This window comes from Rutidosis leptorrhynchoides, chromosome 4 (genome assembly GCF_046630445.1).
Source record: "Rutidosis leptorrhynchoides isolate AG116_Rl617_1_P2 chromosome 4, CSIRO_AGI_Rlap_v1, whole genome shotgun sequence".
Taxonomy (NCBI): Eukaryota; Viridiplantae; Streptophyta; class Magnoliopsida; order Asterales; family Asteraceae; genus Rutidosis; species Rutidosis leptorrhynchoides.
This window is the reverse complement of record NC_092336.1, coordinates 86,799,617-86,821,027: the sequence shown is the minus strand read 5'-3', so window position 1 is coordinate 86,821,027 and position 21,411 is coordinate 86,799,617. Positions and strand designations below refer to the sequence as shown.

The window sequence follows — 21,411 nt, the reverse complement described above, 5'->3', positions numbered from 1 at the left end:
AACTGTCGTTAAGTAACATTAAATAATTCTACAAAAGAATAATAGTCAATTAAAAGTTAATAATTAAAAACAAATTTTAAGATTGTCATTAGAAAAATTCATGAATAAAATATATAAAAAAACACTAGGTTTCATACGTAAAACTTATTAATAATTTTAACACAATACATTTCACACTTAAAATTACCCTCCGAACCTCTAGGTTCGAATACTCCTAACATAAGCATCGGATTTAAACTTCCTCCTCATGCATGTAAACATATTCATTTTCATTCATTTATTTTTAAAGATTCATTCCCAAATATTAATTACGTACGTTCTCCTATCACATAACCAAAATAATTTATCCTAGATCCAAATCGATATGGCCGATGAACACGAATCATCGCATGCCAAAGATAAGATAACAGAAACATTTCACGATGAAGATTCTTCATCATCATCGGATTCTGATAGCAAACCACCACCCAAAAAGACTTTTCCTGTACCACCAAACAGAGCCAATGCTAATAACGTTTCGTGGAAGGAGAAGCCTGTTCACGATCTCTTAGGAGGGGCTAAAGGTATCAATATATAAGCTTTCCTCATTTATTGTTTTCCATGTCTACCTAAATTATTCGTATATATACACATTTGTTTACATTTCTGATTGTATTGATAATAGCCTTTACATAATATGAAGGATCGATGAATCTTGGATATTGTTGATTAGAATAATAAATGTCACAATCCTCAAAGAGTCTAAGATCGAATTCGCATTTGATCTACATTTACATGACAGTCTTGTTAGGATTTAGGGTGTGTTGATGAGTTTTAAAATAATTTCTTAATTTTTCAATTTTTTTTTATCTTGAGATTGTAAAGTGTACCATGTCTATATAATGAAAATTTAGAATTAAAAACGTGTTCAAATATAAAAGAGAACAAAGATTTATTTTTTGTAAAAAACTTTTCCCACAACATAAACCGAACACAATTTCTAATTTTTTAGAAAAATCCTCTGTAAAAAATGGAGAACTTTAGTTCCTAATTTTTTATTTTTTTTCTGAAATGCGATTTTTTTGGCATCAGTAGATCATTTATTTAAACGACCCTCATCATCATTTGCACGTAACACACGTTCAGGCGGAAACTCGAACCTGCACTTTTGGTTCCTAATAGTGTGAGTTTCTTGAAAAGTTAAGACGTTCAATATATTTTTAATAACTCTGTTTTGATATGATGCACAAATTGTTAAGGGTATCTCATGCACAACAGTAGGCATACGATAGTGTTTTTTGTTATTTTCCTAAATTTGAAATCAGAATTATATAAAAATACTACAATTCGACGATATTTCTCAGCGGGAAAATTGTTTGAAAATGCATTGAACTTTCACTAAATTTCTATTGTATGCATCCAACTTTCAGATATCATATTGTATGCATTCAACTATTTAAATTGTTCTATTGTATGTATTAAGTAACTTGTAGAGAAGGTCAGGTTAATATCTATACAAAGTTCGTGGTTGGTCCCTAGACTTAACGTTCGTTAAATTTTACCGTTAAGTTTTATCTCATCCTACCATTCCCTTCATCATTTTCAAAAACACGTTCATCTTCAAGAATAACTTCATCTTCACAATACTTGATTATATCATTTCAGATTTCAGAAAGAGAAAATCAAAAAAAAAAAAAAAAAAAAAAAAAAAAAAAAAAAATAGAACACTTCATCAAACCAAAACACAATTCTATATCATTTTGACTATCTTATCAAATTGTCATTCATTATCATTCTATACGGCTTTATAATCATCAACAAAATCTATACCTATAATATTAGGGTGTTCAAAACCGGATATCTAAAAATTCGAATATTCGAATTTCAGATACCTGAAAATTCAGATAGTGGATTTAGTCATCCGATATCCGAATCCGAAATTTTGGATATCCGGTTTTCGGATATTCGGAATTTCGGATTCGAATATTGGATTATCCAAATATCCGAAATTTCAAATTATGTGCCTTAACAAAATTAGTGGTCAGTCCTCTAAATATTACTTGTAAAATGAATCATATGAATTAAATTACATGCCTTCTGTACACAGAAAGAAAGATGAAGTCAAATCGTTGTCAAACTAGTTCAATTTAAATGGAATATTTGTTATCAAATTTGATTAAAAGAAGGTGGTTAACCCATATCAATTATTTTTTAAGCCTAAATAAGAGTAGTTTAGTGGATCCTTAGAAATTAAGATTTGTAGTATCAAAGATTTAGTAGTTTACTTGAATCCGATATTACAGCAACCCATTTGAAAGCATACTGGTCTGACCCATTTGATACCAGATTGGACGGGTGTCAATTTACACCCATTTTGCTGTCACTGTTGGCGTTGCTTATAATTGCTTAGACTTTAGAATCATTGTTTAGTGACTTATTTTTACAAAGAATACACTACTTGAAAACTATTTTCAATAACTTTCATTATAAGTTGGTGTAATATGTATATATGAAAAGTGTAATTATAACAAGATTTCTAAAGATTACAAATGTCAAGGACCAATGGCATTAAAAATTAACCTAAATGACTAGTCTGCAATATTTGACAAACATGAGGGACTAATTATGTAATTTTGTCTAGTAAGTGACCTGAAGTTTACCTGTTATAACAAGTTAACTACATACAATAGAACAATTTAAATAGTTGAATGCATACAATAGTAGATCTGAAAGTTGTATGCATACAATAGGAATTTGATGAAAGTTCGATGCATTTTCAAACAATTTTCCCTTTCTCAGCTGTCATACTATGTATAAAGATGTTTTTGCGCCATATAATAAGCAAGTAATTATCTTGTGTTGTGCTTTAAATTTGCAGCTGCTGATTTATTTCTCTGGAGAAATAAGAAGAAATCTATCATTGTGCTTGGTTCTGTCACTATAATATGGGCCCTCTTCGAAATGATCGAATATCACTTACTTAGTCTACTTTGCCACGTTCTAATTCTAGTTCTCGGGGTTCATTTTCTGTGGTCAAACACGCTCAATCTCTTCTACAAGTAATGTGTAGTTTTCGCTTTTTCTTTGCTTAATCGCCTACTTTTAATTATGTATTTAATTTAATTACCTGATATAAATGTGTAATTATGTGACCTGCAGATGCCCACAATTCCCACAAGTTGCTTTGGAAGAAGATACTGTCTTGCAGATAGCCTCTGTCGCTAGGCTTGAAATCAATAATTTTCTAGAGGTTCTTCGGGAAATAGCTTCTGGAAAAGACCTCAAGAAATTTCTAACTGTATAATTTTTGTATTTTCACATTGTCTATGGAAAATGATGATGATAAATCTGTTTTGTGATTCAATGTTTCATGTTTATCAGGTGATTGCTGGTTTGTGGGTTGTATCGATTGCAGGAAGCTGTTGCACCCTCTTGACCTTGGTGTATATATGTAAGAATCTTTTTGTTTTGTGCAGTATAAAGATGGAAACTTAGTTAAATGAGTTAATTAACTATTTAAATTTAAATGCTCCACACAATATTTTTCAGTAAAAAAGTGAACAGGTCAAACAGGTTAAAAATTGCCCAAAACCTATCTTTAATAAATACCTTTCCTTGATCTTTTTTCTTCAATGGCTTTTTTTTTTTTTTTGACAACCAATAAACAGGCTTTGTTCTCTTGCACACGGTGCCTGTGCTGTACGAGCGACACAAGGAAAAGGCTGATGTGTTACTTGATAAAGGAGAGGCTGAGTTGAAAAAGCAATATGAGGTTTTACATGAGAAGGTTTTGAGCAAAGTTCCTAAATCATTCAAGGAGAAGAAACTCGCATAGTCTCGCGTATAAATATTCACTAAAACAGCTTCTTGTGTTCACTATGACTCATTTTAATTATTATTCTATATTCTATGTATTTTTTTATTACATATTATGATATATACCATTAGAATTGTTCTGTAAATTCTATACATTATATAATGCTAGTAGTATTCCATAATTTTTGGGCAATGCAAGTTTGACATATTTTCATATGGATGGTAGATCAGAGTATCAGACTACATTATGAAGTGCACATAGCATTCCAAAGTTCCCTGGACTACAAAAGAACTTAGCATATTTAAATTTTCAATAATATTGATCTATATCTCTACACTTATATTTAAGCACACTTAATACTTTTACATATTATATTAAATGATTGTCTTGCCTATTCATACCTCACATTCATTATATGAGATCGAGTATTGTTGTTGCCAATTATAAATCAAAATGTGACAACCACCTTTAGATGGGGTTTATATAATAGTAAATGACTTAATGATAAGATTAAATGTTTGGATGGTGTTCACTATCTTATATTCCCATTATATATAACAAAAACATCAATCAAAATCATAAGAATATATAGAAATATTGCTTATTATAATCCAACTTGGGATTTATCATTTCAAGTAACATATACTGTAAACTAATTCTCTGAATCTCCCCTTTAAGGAATTGTTGTATGTGTAATTTGTGATCCTATAATTTTTTACATCTAATCCATGGTTTCCACCTTTACGATTTCAGCCAATGCAAAAAACCTGAAAACGGATATCGGGTACTTTTCATATCAGGTTCATTGGCTTACTATGAAGATACATGGCTCTTCGGATACGCCCAAAGTTTAGATGTAAATTCATCAGACGAGTCGGAGTCGCTATTGCTATCTGATGAAGCATAATCACCATTTATATACTCAGCAATCTGAAATACAACACGCCTCGTCAATTTAAAAGTGAGACAATTAGACAAATCACAAACTTCATATACAAACGTCATATAAAAGAACATGGAGAGCTTAATTGCAACCAAAGAACAAATAAATATAGAAAATCAAAATCATAAAAAGATCAATAACGAGCAGTGAAACTGACCCGCCGCGTAGATATTGGCTTAATTTGGTGATATTTGCATTTCAGACCAGAATTAGATTCATTTCTTATGTCACTGGACCAAACGATTGCATGACAATGCTTGCAGAATCCCCTTGAAGATTTAAACATCTCCTTTAACGAGCAGCCTGCAATCGAAAGTAAAACAAACCTAATCATGAAAACTTGATACATAACGTCATATGACTATGGAGATTCACTGATTTCTTATATATGAATGATGTATAACATAAATTTAGACCACGTACCATTGTATGTTTTCTTAAATACAGTTCTCCAGTCAAGATTATTACTGCAGTTATTGCTCTGTTGAGATGTTTCTGGATTCTCATCCAAGGTCAATTCACCATAAAGCTTATTGATCTTTGAGAGCTTATAAAAAGTGTTGAAAACCATGTTACACACCAACTGCCATAAACGGTTATCACTTGAAGCAACATTCCATGAACTGCACATGACACATTTACCAGAATTTAAAGACATCTACATAATTAAGGCATAAAGACGTTTATAAGTGATCTCAAAGAAGAAATAACAGAAATTCTTTTACAATCTACTGGAACCCTACTAAGGCCTCGAAGTGCCTATTGCCTTTTTAAACCAAACTATATAAAGTACAATTTTTCATGAAAGTATTTTGTAGGAATATGAAGATAATAATAAGAATATAAGTTAAAATGAGAAAAAAGTTACCGGCAAACTTCTGAAGCGGAAACTAGGGATTGCAAGTCCAAGAAGCTGAAAATATGCACAAGAATGTCTTGTGGAAGTTCAACAAAATCTGGACAACAACAAAGTAACATTCACGAGGAACAAATTGTTGAAGGAGCACTAATTTAAGGTATATGCAGAATCAAATAAGAAGTGAAGCTAGGAACTTGTTTTATATCCAAACAAAAAGAAAAAGTGAGGGTTGCATATATTCCAAGCTTCATAACATTTAACTATACTATTAGTATTAAACTATTACTATACTTAAAAATGCTAATCAGAGATTAATCTTTTGTTTCCAAACGATATATTAGTCAATAGAGCATTGAACACACATAATCAATTTACCAACCTTGTTCATTATTATGTCGTGCTTTAGAATACCTCTTATGAGCAACCATGGCATGTTTGAACTCAGTTACAGCCAGGGCCTTCTTTTGCTTCGGTAGTGTTGACTCCACACTCTGAAGGAGAGTATTGGCTGCTGAAACGGCTGTTTGGGTTTGCATTCTGGATTTTGAGTAAATGACATTACTTAAATTAGCATGGAAACAAAAACTTTCATACATATAACTAGTATCCTCTAATACACCAATAATTAAAGAACATATTTTTCAGCTTCCAATGTTTACAAAGACAGGCTGCGTTCCTTCTGGTTACTTTTCGGAAACACAAACTAGTTTCCCTCTTCCTACAAAAGCCTCAAAACTCGTGCAAATATTGATGGCAATATTCTAATGTTGCTTATAGTTGTTTCCGAGCTACTTATTCAAGTTGAAGACTCATCATCATTAATTTCATTATCATATCATATGTTTGGCCATGATCATAAGAGTAGTGTGCATTAGAAATTTAGAACTTTCGGGTAACTGAACGCACCCTTACTGTTCCGTTTTCAGTTCTATAATATCGTAATTCATACTTTACATAATAATAATAATATATAATAATAAAGCCAACTATAAAACAATCGATTAGTGCCTTAAAATTTCAGCTCAAGATAACAATTTCATAACATAATTTAATAACAAAATTACAATTAAGGGGTAAGGGAAACATACTTAGGAAGAAGGCGAAAGGCAGTGAGTACATCTTGGATGACGATAGATTGCAAAGATTTGGGGAATTTAGGATACGATAATTTGAGAATTAAGGCGAGCTCTTTACAAGCTGATGAATAATGGCGGGTTGTTAATGAATCTTCAATTGCTAATTTTCGATATCTATCAAACGCTCCCGATTTCATCTTTTTTATTTTTCGATTTAATTTTCCATATATCTTCAAAAATGTTTGAAGGTTTAGGGAAAATCTATATGAGAAATGTTGAATTGTTGATTGTGCGTGATTTGATTGGTGCACTTTCCGTTTTGGCGTCAAATATCCGAATCGTACCCGAATCGTTATTTGGTTTAGGCTTATTGTTCTGATTTGGGCTTGAGTAATTTAGACTACTTAAAGATAGGACCCAATTTCATTAACAAACCTGTAACATTAAGGTTAGCCCATATTGTATTTTATCGATGTAATATGTGAATACAGCCTATGGGCCGAAACTGTTGGCGGTCATGTGTTCAGTGAAGTCTGTGCACAGACCGACTTCAATCTGTGCATAGACTATGTGCACAGACTGACTTAAGTCTGTACACAGATTGACTTTAGTATGTGTGCAAACTGAATTTTTTTTTTTTTAGTCTGTGAGCATAGACAAAAATAAGTGCATATGCTAGGTGCATGTGCATTCAGTCTTTGAAGTTCTGTGGTTCCCTCCTACCCTTAGTTCTATGAGGATCATAACATGCATATGGTTAATATGTAAGATATTTTAAGAATTACTTCTGTTTACATCTTCATACAAACATGGAGCATAATACTTAACATACTGTTTGTTGTATTGTGGTTCAAGTAGGGAATTTTCACACTTGTGATTGTAAATAAATGCTAATGAACATATATATTGACAGGCTATAATGATTGATCCTTTTATGAACAAGTAATTAATACATGAAACTTCTCGAACACATAATTAACCTTGCAAAGTAAACAATGGATCCTCTCCTAGCTTGATCTTCTTTGATGACGAAAGAAATGGCTAATATTAGTAACTCCATGTAACAGCCTCATTTGCATCCTGAATAATAACAAGTTGTTAGAATTGTAGTGTATTTAGATTAAGTTATTAGTTTTAATTTAGATGTTTATAGTGATGGATGTTTATGTTATGAGGGGATTTTTATAAATGCTGAAGACTTGTTGTTTTGAAAGAAGTGATTCTTTATTGCTATTGAATTGTGTTGTGTTTTTTTGTGTACATCTCATTTCACAACATCACAAGACTATTTATAGGCATCATATATGTTGGCTAGAACTATCTAGCAATTTCTAAATTTTTTTACTAACTAACCTTCTAGCTAGTTCTTAGATAATATCTTCTTCAAATATCTACTATATGTATCTTCTACCAACTTCTAGTTAATACATTTCTAAATATCTGTTACTAGTAAATATCTAATACTAGTAAGTATTAGTTAATTCTAGATTAAACTAGAAAAATATTAATATTTCAACACTCCTCCTTAATGTTTTTCGGTATTACTCCCAGCATGTTGCGTAAAAGCTCGAACTTGGGTCTTGGCAACCCTTTTGTGAAAATATCTGCAATCTGCTCCTCAGTTTTGCAGTATTTTAATTCGATGTCTTTTTTGGCACAACTTTCTCGCAGAAAGTGATATTTGATGTCTATATGTTTTGCTCTGCCATGAAACACCGGATTCTTTGCCATAGCAATTGCAGACTTGTTGTCGCAGAATATTTGAGTAGCTTCGTCTTGTTTTTCGCCCATGTCTTCAAGTATTCTTCTTAGCCATTTAGTTTGATTAGCTGAGTTTGCGGCTGCGACGTACTCAGCTTCAGCTGATGATTGTGCCATCGTTTCTTGTTTCTTTGATGCCCATGAGAAGACACCAGATCCAAGTGAGAATGTGTATCCAGAAGTACTTCTCATGTCATCCACCGATCCGGCCCAATCACTATCAGTGTATCCATGAAGCTTCGAGTCTATAGTGGGCTTGTACCATATTCCATAGTCCATGGTACCTTGCAAGTATCTTAGTATTCTTTTAGAAGCTCCGTAATGTATTTGAGTAGGGTTTTGCATGTACCTGGATAGCAGACTCGTTGCGTACATGATGTCTGGTCTTGTTGCTGTTAGATATAGTAGACTTTCAATGAGACTTCTGAATCTTGAAGCATCCGCTTTCTCCGATCCATCTTCTTGTCTCATCTTCTCATTGGCAACTAGTGGCGTCGCGACGGTTTTACAACCGTATAGTTTAAACTTTTTCAGGAGATTTTCTGTGTATTTCCTTTGGCATATGAAGATGCCTTCCTTTTCTTGACTGATTTCGATGCCAAAAAAATAGCGCATCAAACCAAGGTCGCTCATCTCGAACATTTTCATCATGTCTTCCTTAAACTCTTGTATCATTCTCTCATTGTTTCCCGTATATATAAGATCATCAACATACAAGGAAATAATGAGAGTGTCAGAGTTACCTTGGGTTTTGATGTAGAGTGTGGACTCACTTTGACTCCTCCTGAATCCTGAACTTGTGAAGTAGCTGTCAATTCGACTGTACCATGCGTGTGGTGCTTGTTTAAGTCCATATAAGGCTTTCTTGAGCTTCAGGACTTGGTCTTCTTTTTCTTTCTGAATGAACCCTTGTGGTTGCTCTACGTATATTTCTTCTTCGAGATACCCATTTAGAAAGGCTGATTTTACATCTAGTTGGTAAATCTTCCACCTTCTTTGAGCTGCTAGCGCCACAAGTGCTCTTATAGTATCCAGTCGAGCTACGGGTACGAAAGTTTCATTGTAGTCGACTCCTGACTGTTGTGAGTAGCCTTTTGCAACTAGCCTTGCTTTATGTTTTTGTATAGAACCGTCAGGGTTGAGCTTTGTTTTGTAAACCCACTTGACTCCAATGATTTCTTTATCTGTGGGATGATCAACTAACTCCCATGTGTTATTTTTCTCTATCATTCTGATTTCTTCGTTCATAGCAGTCACCCACTTTTCATCTTTGGATGTAACTTCATAGCTTTCAGGTTCTATAGTTGTGAAGTTGCAAGTCTCGTACACCTCTGCTAACTTTTTAACTCTTTCCGGTGTTGACTCCGGACTTGATTCTTCTTGCGCTGAAGGTAATGTTGCTGAAGGAGAACTTGGCGTAGCAGGGCTCATTTCTCCGGTACTTTCATCTTGTCCAGAATGCTCCATTTGTAGTGGTTGTTGAGCTGGAGTTTCAATAGATATCCGCGGCAGATATGTTTGTTTTTCCACTTTGTCCTTTTCCCAGTTCCAAGAAGCGTCTTCGTCAAACTCCACGTCTCGACTGATCACAATGTTATTGGTCTTCAAGTTGTAGACTCTGTAGCCTTTTGACTGTGTGCTATAGCCCAAGAATATTCCTTTTTCTGATTTTTCTTGGAGCTTGTGACGTTTCTCCTTAGGAACATGGATGTAGCAAATACTCCCAAATACTCGCAGATGTTTCGCCGACGGTTTCCTTCCACTCCATGCCTCTATTGGAGTCTTGTTTTCTACGGCTTTCGTGGGACATCGATTTAGTATATATACAGCCGTGTATACAGCTTCAGCCCAAAAACTGTTTGGAAGACCTTTTTCGTGTATCATTGTTTTCGCCATTTCCATTACAGTTCTATTTTTGCGTTCAAAGACGCCATTTTGCTCAGGGGCATAACCAACAGTGAGTTGGCGTTTAACTCCTTCATCTTCGCAAAATTTATTGAATTGTGTAGAGGTATATTCCTTTCCTGTATCACTCCTTAGTGTTTTTATATGATGGCCACTACTCTTTTCTACAAAATTCTTGAACTTCTTGAATATAGTAAATACTTCAGATTTTTCACGCATGAAATAAACTCATGTCATTCTAGAATAGTCATCGATGAAGAGAATAAAGTACCTGTTTTGGTTAAGAGACGGGGTCCTCATTGGTCCACATACGACAGTGTGCACCAGCTCTAGTATACCTTTCGCTCTTCAAGCTTTGTCACGAGGGAAAGGTTTTCGGTGCTGCTTGCCGATCATACAACTTTCACACTTATCATTGATCTCGTCTATGTTCGGCAAGTCTCTCATCATATTCTTCTGTTGGAGGATTTTTAGTGCGTGAAAGTTAAAGTGGCCAAATCTTCGATGTCATAGCCATGATTCTTCAACTTGAACTTTCATGGCCGTGTCTCTGATATACTGCCAACGAAGCGGAAAGTTACGGTTCTCCATTGGCACCTCGGCTATTAATTTATAGTTGTTTTTCTTGTCACGAATAACACATGATTTGTCTTCGAAGAGTAAAGAGTATCCGTGCTCCATCATTTAACCAACACTTAGCAAGTTACTCGCTAAGCTTGGTACTAAAAGAACGTCATTAACAGATCGAGTGACGTTATTAGTTTGAACAGTTATCGTACCTTTGCCTTTAGTTTCAACAAGCGCTCCATTCCCTAGTTTGACGCGGGACTTTACGGACGTGTTGATACTATCAAATAACTTTTCATCTCCTGTCATGTGGTTGCTGCACCCACTGTCGATCAACCAAGTATCGTCCCTCTGTTTATTTGCGACATGACAGGCATAGAATAGCTGATTTTTGTTCTCCTGTATATCTTCACTTTCTTCTGTGAAGTTAGCTCGATGATTTTGTTTTAAACGGCAATCTTTTTCTAGATGCCCAAATCTTTTGCAGTTATTGCATTGTGGATTTCCTTTGTGAAAACAATCTTTCTCCAAGTGGTTTGTCTTTTTGCAAATACCACATGGAGGATAGGTTTTTCTTCTCGAATCGAACCCGGTTCTGGGTTTTTCTCCTCCTCTCGAGTTTTCTTGAAAATTTCTTTTCCCCTCAATATTAGATTTTTGAGACCTTAATTTGAGTTTAGACTGAAAGGCACTTTCAAGTGAGTTTTCACTACGCCGACTCAGTCTAGCCTCACATGCTTCAAGAGAGCCAATTAAATCTTGTACCGACAGAGTCTCGATGTCTTTCGACTCTTCGATAGAAGTAATGACATGATCGTATTTTTCAGTCATATTGATAAGTATTTTTTCTACGATCCTTTTATCAGTTATAGAATCTCCATAGGCTCTCATTTGATTTACTATTTCTTTGATTCTAGAGTAGTAGTATTTAACGGTCTCGGTCTCTTTCATATTCAAATTTTCAAAATCCTGTCTTAGAGTTAGTAGTTTGACGGATCTTACCTTAACGTTTCCTTGAAATTCTTCTTGAAGTATTTTCCACGCCTCCTTGGCTGTCGTAGCTCCCATGATTCGTGGAAAGATGGACGGTGTTAAGGCTTGTTGAATATATCCTAGAGCGGCAACATTTCTTATAACATTTTTGTTGTATTTTTCATGTTCTTCCGCGGACAGAGTTTCGACGTCTTTTGGAGTTGTAAAACCGACTTCGGCAATATCCCATAAGCTTTGAGCTTGGAAATATGTCTTCATTCGGATACTCCAAAAATCATAGTTATCACCATCAAAGATGGGGACGGGAATATTGTACGCACCAACGGTAGTCATGGTGTACTCGAACGAACGTCCAACCTGGCTCTGATACCACTTGTTAGAATTGTAGTGTATTTAGATTAAGTTATTAGTTTTAATTTAGATGTTTATAGTGATGGATGTTTATGTTATGAGGGGATTTTTATAAATGTTGAAGACTTGTTGTTTTGAAAGAAGTGATTCTTTATTGTTATTGAATTGTGTTGTGTTTTTTGTGTACATCTCATTTCACAACATCACGAGCCTATTTATCGGCATCATATATGTTGGCTAGAACTATCTAGCAATTTCTAATTTTTTTTACTAACCTTCTAGCTAGTTCTTAGATAATATCTTCTTCAAATATTTACTATATGTATCTTCTACCAACTTCTAATTAATACATTTCTAAATATCTGTTACTAGTAAATATCTAATACTAGTAAGTATTAGTTAATTCTAGATTAAACTAGAAAAACATTAATATTTGAACACAAGTATACATGATACATGATATAAGTTATATTATTTCATCTTTCATTTATCCTTTAGCAAAATATATGATTTAGAAAATGGTTGATTAGCAAATTTCTTATGCATTAAATCCGATAATTACACAAAAGAACATTGTCAAATATTACATACCAATTGTTTTCTTGCAGTGAAGAACTGCTTCATAAATTGAACTCTCAGAACCACAAGCTTCAATCGTGCCTGAAAATTCCCAATTCTTGGTTCCTTGTAGTTGACTAGCTTCACACCTTCTTATCATTCGTAGCCAAATCAATCTAACCATATTCAAATACTTTCGCACAACTCTTTTAGGTAATCTTTTACGCCAATGAAAGGATAAAAAATGTCGTCTTCGATAAGAACATGGAGTCATTGAAGAGACAGGTGAGACTGGATTGGCGCTCTCAATCGAATTGTAGATACCAGTATCCACTGGATTTAGTAAGAATGGAACAATAATCCCATTTGATATCAGTTCATCAGCATGAACACAAGGCTGCAATGTTGGCAGAATAAAGTTAAAATCTTGATGAAAAACAAGAAATCTTTGGGAAGCAGAAAGCTTTGGATCCATTTCAATGAAGTTGGAGTCATCAAATGCATCAAAAGAGGCCCTAATTGAACCTTTTGGGCTTTCAAAAGATGGTTTTGTGTTCACTAACCACCTGTATGAGAAGCTCTCAATAGAGAGTGATTCTTTAGTTTCCATATATGATTGGAGGGAAATTAAAATCAAAATTAAAATTATAACATGAATGATGATTTGAGGACTTTTTAATTTCAGTACCGAACTCCTTGTGTTGTGGTGTCTTTGTGTATACATGTATGTATTTATATATAGGGACATACAATTCATACATGTTCATGTAAGGACATCAATTTTGTGGTCCTTCAGTTCACACTACAGATAATATAAAATTGTTAGAGTGCTCCCAACGGTGCGTCCAGGAGAGCCGCCCAGCTCCGCCCAGGCTGGGCGCCGATGGCACCACCTCCGCCCAGGTCCCGCCCAGGTCCCGCCCACACCCCTCCGTCTCTCCACTCGTCCATTCTCAGCATATTTGTGGACGGGATTTTGTAAACATTTTCCACTCATCACTTTCTTTTTCCTTTTTTTTTTTAATTTTATTTGTTTTATGTTTGTGTGTAGAAGTGATGAAAATTGAGTTACATGTGCCTTTAGAGCGAAGAAGATGAAGATATGTGGCTATTGTGCTATTTTTAATTTTTAATTAATTGTGGGTCCCACATGTTTGGGGTCAAAATGGGTTACATGTGCTTTTCATATTTTATTTTACAGCGCCTTTTTAATCAATTTGATGGAACCTCCGATATTTAATCAATTTAATTTTTAAGTTTTAAAATTGATGTAATTTAATAATTAAAATTATAATTATAATATTAATAATAACAAAAGTATTTTAATTTAGTTAAAATAATAAATGTGGGTCCTAATATTGTGAGGAAGTAGTGTCTTTGTTAAGAGTGTTTAGTCCTGGGTTTAGTCCTGGAAGACATGTTGTCACCATTGTGAGCACTCTTAGTAAAATAAGGATGAAGTGGGAATACAAGAGACAGAAATGTGTACCCCACAAGATGTAATATTGCATGTTACGTTTTAATAGTAACTAGTTGTGGAGCCCTCGCTTCGCGCCGGGGGCTCCGTTTTGAATGCGAGTTAAAAAAAAGTCTTTATCTATTTTGTAAAAAAGAATTTTTTTCGACATCTAACATTGAAGGGTTGTTCCTTTTGTGAAAGTTGCTTCTTTTAGCGTTCGGGTTTTATTTAAAAAAAAATTAAGTAAAGTGGGGGTTCGATTTGTATTTTAATAAAAGTTAGGGGGTTAAGTTTGTGAAATGTGAAAAAAATATACGTATAAAGTGGGAGTTCGATTTCTATTTTAATAAAAGTTAGGGGGTTAAGTTTGTGAAAACTGAATATTAGAAAAGAAAAAAAAAGTTAGTAAAGTGGGGGTTCGATTTGTATTTTAATAAAAGTTAGGGGGTTAAGTTTGTGAAATTTGGGGAAAAATATATGTATAAAGTGGGGGTGCGATTTGTATTTTAATAAGAGTTGGGGGGTTAAGTTTGGGAAAAATATATATGTATAAAGTGGGGGTGCGATTTGTATTTTAATAAGAGTATAAAGTGGGGGTGTGATTTGTATTTTAATAAAAGTTGGGGGGTTAAGTTTGCGAAATTTGGGGAAAAATATATGTATAAAGTGGGGGTTCGATTTGTATTTTAATAAGAGTATAAAGTGGGGGTGCGATTTGTATTTTAATAAAAGTTGGGGGGTTAAGTTTGAGAAAAATATATGTATAAAGTGGGGGTGCGATTTGTATTTTAATAAGAGTATAAAGTGGGGGTGTGATTTGTATGTTAATAAAAGTTTAGGGGTTAAGTTTGGGAAAGGTGGGAAAAGGAATAGTACTATTCATTTCTCCTATCCCTTTTAGATATAGGTATATAATAGAAGTGGTATTGATATTATATGGTAATGGTATTCATGATAAAATTTTTTTTTGCCAAGAAGTAGGAAATTTTTTTATAAAAAATTAGTAAAATAAAATTAAAAATAAAACTGAACAAAATGGTAGAATCAAATTTCTATGCATAATCATGAAGTATGACTAATTTTGATGGTTTATAAACCAATTTAATTTAATCTATGTATGATAATATCAACAAACAAAAGAGTTTCAGGGCCCAAGGGATATTTGCCCCTTTTAACAATTGTATTATTAAGACATCAAATAAGTTAGAAGTGTCTAGGGGCAAGTCAACATACAAAGCATGAAACAATCAGACTTGTCACATAAAATTGTATAATTCAAAGAAACATGCATGCTCACATTAAATTATCAACATTTACAAAGATTCCACATCTTTGTCTAAGCAATCCATTATTATATAGATCAACTTGTGGATCTAATAGATATTAACTCTAGAAAATACTATTTTAGCTTATGCAACAAATCATATTTGTGAGCGTTGGGAAGTTAATTAGTCTTTGCAAAGGTCTCCATATAGCACTTTGACAATTATTAATTATTTCTATTCTAAAACTCGAATGTGACCTTTTCAATATAAGAAGGGTACCCATATCTCATGCATTCAAGCCAAGTTTTGGCCTCTTAAAAGCGTTGTTTAATTATGAGTTAAGCAACATAATATCATATATGGCTTGACTTCAACATGTTATGTTCTTACTATTTGCTTATTCATACGTTAATTCGTAGTCATTGACTCGATTACGTCTACACCACAAGATGATGGGGCAGCAGGGCTATAGATAAAATCATAGATGAACCTCAATTGAATTTTGCAAATCTATAGAACAAAATTTCAATGGACTGCAAATTTCAGTGATTTACTTCCACCGGAAATGTTGTAAAACAGTTAAAAAAAATGTCAAACCATGCAAACAAAAATAGGAGACTAAGGTCCCGGATCATAGTCGGGGGATTGAAACAAACAGACAGAAAAAAAGACAACTGCGTAGCAATCCATAACGAAAAAAGGACTTTGAAAACCAACCAAATGGTCCCTTTTTCATCTCCTTCATTGAGGACAAAAAGGCAACTGTAACCCCAAAAGCTAATATCTTCTTTAGAAGAAGGAGGTTTCTAACTGTAAAGAGAACATCAACTTGAAATCAAGTAATCAAATTGACATGTAGTGTTAGAACTCAGCAACATAATGGGTCAAGTTACCATTTTAGGTAATGAGACTTTTGGGATCAGAAAGAGACTTTCATCCTTTCCCGTTAAAGACAAGTCAAAAGGTCAAAGCTAAGTGCCAAACAAACGGTTCCAACTGACCAATCTACGGCATATATTTCCTTAAATGTAATAGGGGGTTTCAAAAGTATAATGGAGCCATCCCTAAACAAGAAATAGCTGTTAATCAATGTTTGTGTATAAAACATCTCATAGTCAAATGTATAGAATATAAGAACAATTGTATCAATTCTGTGACGCCCCGTACTAAATCATCATGTACGGACCATCAACAACAGGATCATTACAAGGTCAAACACTATATGCGTTTTCAAAACAAGTTTGCATCCATATCAAAAGGTGACGTCATAACTAACGTCAATTGTTTTACATCAAAAGTATGCTTCAATGAACAGAAGCAAAGGTAATAGTACGTGACCCTTAGGTCGTTACAATTCATAGTTCAAAAGTAATTAAGTTTGAATGCAAGATAAAGTAATTCATGCGGAGATAACTCTAGAGCAGCGGGTGTCTACAGCAAGACTAGTACACAGCGGAAGCAAGCAAACCTTAAGCACCTGAGAAAAACATGCTTAAAAATGTCAACACGAATGTTGGTGAGCTATAGTTTAAGTATAACAGTAATGTAAGGTAGACCACGAGATTTCAGTGCTACAAAGAGCGTTTCAAAAGTAATCCAAATCAGTATGTTAAGTATATGCTCAACCGTGGGCACTCGGTAACTAACTTAACGTTTAATAAAATAATACCCCCTGAAAGTACACTTGGCGAGTGCGTATGTTTACGAAGTATTAAACACTCGTTAAATGCTAGCGCTACTAGCCCGAGTGGGGATGTCAAACCCTATGGATCCATATCTAAGATTCGCGTTCACGGTTCAAAAACCAATGATTAAACGTTACCGAGCTAAAGGGAATGTTTCTGCCGTTATATAACCCACACATATATAAGTTTAAGTACTCATGCCTAGTATGTAAAACATAAAATCCGCATGTATTCTCAGTTCCCAAAATAGTTAAAGTAAAAAGGGAATGCTATAACTCACAATGATAAAGTAGCGGTAAAGTCGAGTCGGGAAAAGTGTGCAAGTAATCGGTCTGAAAGTCCTCAACCTAAGTCAAATAATACTAAGTCAGTAAGTCGTCTGAATAGGTTTAAAAGTACATAAATAAGGTCTTAAAGGTCATCATCATTCATCATCAAACAAAAGGCGTAAAGTAAGTTTCGTTTATGAAAGTAGTTTAAAACAAAGGCTGACTTCAGTCAGTCACCACGGCCTCTACCCTTACTGAATTAAGGTGAGACCAGTAGCCATAGCTCCGTATATGAGTCCTTTAAGTGTGGTAAAATTTACAGAAGCAAACTCGTCTTCGTTTGACCGTGGCGATGGTCTAAGTGCGAGTAGGTCAGAAATTTCTGCACAACGTTAAAAGGACATTGTGACGATCGGAGGGCCATAAATCCTAAACCGTAACTCGGATTAAGACGAGTCCTATATGAAAAGTTATCTAATCGAACAGATATATTTGAAAATCATAATCACAACAGCCCAGGTCTACTGGTCTGTTACAGAAACCATACAACTGTAGGTAGCAGACAGAAAGCAGAAAAATAATGGGTTCCGGTGAGTTTGGTGCTTGATGTTCATCATGGTTCTCATCCTTGATGCCTATAGCTTCAAGTGTACAACTCATTGATGTGTTTACATCATATTTACCATGGTTTGACCATCATAACCCAAGTGTAAGTCTAAGACATGAAGCACAACTCACTTAAGAGTTGTATGAAGTTTGATGAACCAAAGTTACATCAAAGTCTTAGATCTAACACATACATGAACTTTAAAACTAATAATAAGTTACAAACTTGAAAGTAAACTAACTAATCAAGATCTTAAGATGTAGAACATAGTTCTTAGTTAGATCTTGAAGATCCAAGACTCAAAAGTCTAGATCAAGCATAAGTATACAAAGTTATATTTAAAGAAAAACTTATTTGTGTGTTCTTGAACTTTCAAGTTAACTTTTAGTTCAAGATAGTATGGGATCAAGACTAACTTGTAGTACTTGACCATTTAAACTAACTACATGAAATTAAAGTGCATAAATGAAGAAGTATCTAAGTAAATAAGTAAAAGGTTCATGGTTGTTCATACTTTTAAAGATTCAACCAAAGTTTGATCTTTAAGTAAAGTAAACTTTGAGTTTACTTCAAGAACTACAAGTGTGATTTTAATCAACACATGAACTTGCAATCTTTTAAGAAAGTGTATGTAGAACATAACTAGTAAGTTTATGTTCTTGTTGTTCTTGTAAAACAAGATAAAAGAAGAACCAAACTAGAAAGTTTATTCTTGTAACATGTAAGTAAGTAACAACAACTACTAGTAACTACAAGTAATCAAACATTAAACAAGAACAAGTAATAACAAGTAAATGATGATGATGATTAAGGGTGTTATGTCACGGTTTTAGCAAGAAGAAAAAGAGGAAAAGAAGTTCAAGTTACTCACAAGATTAGAGAGAAAAATGAGAGAAAAGTTGAGAGGAATCAAGTGTGTGAAAAGTGAAGTGAATTAATGAATCATGTAGTAAGAAAACTTGAAAGAAAAACCCTCCTTGATGCACTCTAGGCCACAGCCAGCAGAAATCAAAGGGAAAGGGGAGAAGTCCCTTGGTCATTAACATGTAAAAGTTACAAAAGATGGATAATAAGGGTGCATGCATGGGGATTAAGTGCAAACTAGATTCCTATGTGACTTAACTAACTAGTTGCAACTTAAATGACACTTACACATGAAAGACATGGGCTAGTGAATCCAATAAGGTGTAGGGTGGGCTTATAAGTCCATATTCATGAGTCCATTAACATTAAACAAGCCCAAGTTCCATTAATTTACCAATTAATCCAATTAAAGCCCAAGTAACTAACTAATAACCATAGTTAATTAAAATGATTAATAAACTTAATCATGAATGCAAATAATATCTAAAAATATTATTCGTGAAAGTTTCGTGTGTCACAAAGATATTTCGGGCAATTAAAGTCAAGTACGGGCAATCATGGTTACATGTAAATGTAATAACATACATTCGTTTAATCACACGCATTAATAATAATAATTATTAATAAATAAATGTTGGAAAAACCAGGGTCGTTACATTACCCACCTGTTAAAGAAAATTTCGTCCAGAAATTTTAAGGAGTGTCCAATAATGGTACCGTATTCGAATAAGAAGGAGCGTATCATAGTTCCATGAGACCCGTGGGCTCAGAAGTAAGTTATTTACCTTGAAAGGTACTTCGGCGTATGAAAGTGAGGATAGGTACATGTCGTTAATTAAGTCTCTTGTCCTACGAGATCAACAAATTGATTTCGTTTCCGAATAACATGAGTGTAGTGACCCGAACTTTTCCATGTTTATATATATTAATTGAGATTGATATTTACATGATTAAATGTTTCCAACATGTTAAGCAATCAAACTTGTTAATACTTGATTAATTGAAATAGGTTTCATATAGACAATTGACCACCCAAGTTGACCGGTGATTCACGAACGTTAAAACTTGTAAAAACTATATGATGACATATATATGGTTATATATATAGTTAACATGATATTATGATAAGTAAACATATCATTAATTATATTAACAATGAACTACATATGTAAAAACAAGACTACTAACTTAATGATTTTGAAACGAGACATATATGTAACGATTATCGTTGTAACGACATTTAATGTATATATATCATATTAAGAGATATTCGTACATCATAATATCATGATAATATAATAATTTAAAATCTCTTTTGATATTATAAACATTGGGTTAACAACATTTAACAAGATCGTTAACCTAAAGGTTTCAAAACAACATTTACATGTAACGACTAACGATGACTTAACGACTCAGTTAAAATGTATATACATGTAGTGTTTTAATATGTATTCATACACTTTTGAAAGACTTAAAGACACTTATCAAAATACTTCTACTTAACAAAAATGCTTACAATTACATCCTCGTTCAGTTTCATCAACAATTCTACTCGTATGCACCCGTATTCGTACTCGTACAATACACAGCTTTTAGATGTATGTACTATTGGTATATACACTCCAATGATCAGCTCTTAGCAGCCCATGTGAGTCACCTAACACATGTGGGAACCATCATTTGGCAACTAGCATGAAATATCTCATAAAATTACAAAAATATGAGTAATCATTCATGACTTATTTACATGAAAACAAAATAACATATCCTTTATATCTAATCCATACACCAACGACCAAAAACACCTACAAACACTTTCATTATTCAATTTTCTTCATCTAATTGATCTCTCTCAAGTTCTATCTTCAAGTTCTAAGTGTTCTTCATAAATTCCAAAAGTTCTAGTTTCATAAAATCAAGAATACTTTCAAGTTTGCTAGCTCACTTCCAATCTTGTAAGGTGATCATCCAAACTCAAGAAATCTTTGTTTCTTACAGTAGGTTATCATTCTAATACAAGGTAATAATCATATTCAAACTTTGGTTCAATTTCTATAATTATAACAATCTTATTTCAAGTGATGATCTTACTTGAACTTGTTTTCGTGTCATGATTCTGCTTCAAGAACTTCGAGCCATCCAAGGATCCATTGAAGCTAGATCCATTTTTCTCTTTTCCAGTAGGTTTATCCAAGGAACTTAAGGTAGTAATGATGTTCATAACATCATTCGATTCATACATATAAAGCTATCTTATTCGAAGGTTTAAACTTGTAATCACTAGAACATAGTTTAGTTAATTCTAAACTTGTTCGCAAACAAAAGTTAATCCTTCTAACTTGACTTTTAAAATCAACTAAACACATGTTCTATATCTATATGATATGCTAACTTAATGATTTAAAACCTGGAAACACGAAAAACACCGTAAAACCGGATTTACGCCGTCG

At 33.7% G+C, this 21,411-nt stretch overlaps 2 protein-coding genes across 2 annotated transcripts; one reads left to right on the top strand and one right to left on the bottom strand.

Moving 5' to 3' along the window:
- Nucleotides 1–364: 364 nt before the first annotated feature.
- On the top strand, nt 365–3,814 carry LOC139840786 (reticulon-like protein B6). The gene is made up of 5 exons (XM_071831033.1): nt 365–563; nt 2,858–3,038; nt 3,139–3,277; nt 3,361–3,430; nt 3,648–3,814. Exons 1-5 carry the CDS (start codon nt 365–367, stop codon nt 3,812–3,814), a joined length of 756 nt encoding a protein of 251 aa, XP_071687134.1.
- A 587-nt stretch (nt 3,815–4,401) lies between these two features.
- LOC139844265 (F-box protein At5g52880) lies at nt 4,402–6,909 on the bottom strand. The gene is made up of 6 exons (XM_071834483.1): nt 6,687–6,909; nt 5,978–6,135; nt 5,608–5,695; nt 5,163–5,362; nt 4,897–5,042; nt 4,402–4,726 (listed from the first exon to the last, which is right to left on the bottom strand). The coding sequence occupies exons 1-6, from the start codon at nt 6,869–6,871 to the stop codon at nt 4,610–4,612; spliced, it is 894 nt and encodes a 297-aa protein (XP_071690584.1). The 5' UTR covers nt 6,872–6,909; the 3' UTR covers nt 4,402–4,609.
- Nucleotides 6,910–21,411: the final 14,502 nt, after the last annotated feature.

Coding starts and splice junctions, on each gene's coding strand:
- LOC139840786 (XM_071831033.1), top strand. CDS start 365: ATGGCCGATGAACACGAATCATCGCATGCCAAAGATAAGATAACAGAA. Junction 3,039..3,138: donor ACGCTCAATCTCTTCTACAA/GTAATGTGTAGT, acceptor TGTGACCTGCAG/ATGCCCACAATTCCCACAAG. Junction 3,431..3,647: donor CTTGACCTTGGTGTATATAT/GTAAGAATCTTT, acceptor ACCAATAAACAG/GCTTTGTTCTCTTGCACACG.
- LOC139844265 (XM_071834483.1), bottom strand. CDS start 6,871: ATGAAATCGGGAGCGTTTGATAGATATCGAAAATTAGCAATTGAAGAT. Junction 5,696..5,977: donor ACGACATAATAATGAACAAG/GTTGGTAAATTG, acceptor GTTGTTGTCCAG/ATTTTGTTGAACTTCCACAA. Junction 4,727..4,896: donor AGCCAATATCTACGCGGCGG/GTCAGTTTCACT, acceptor GTTGTATTTCAG/ATTGCTGAGTATATAAATGG.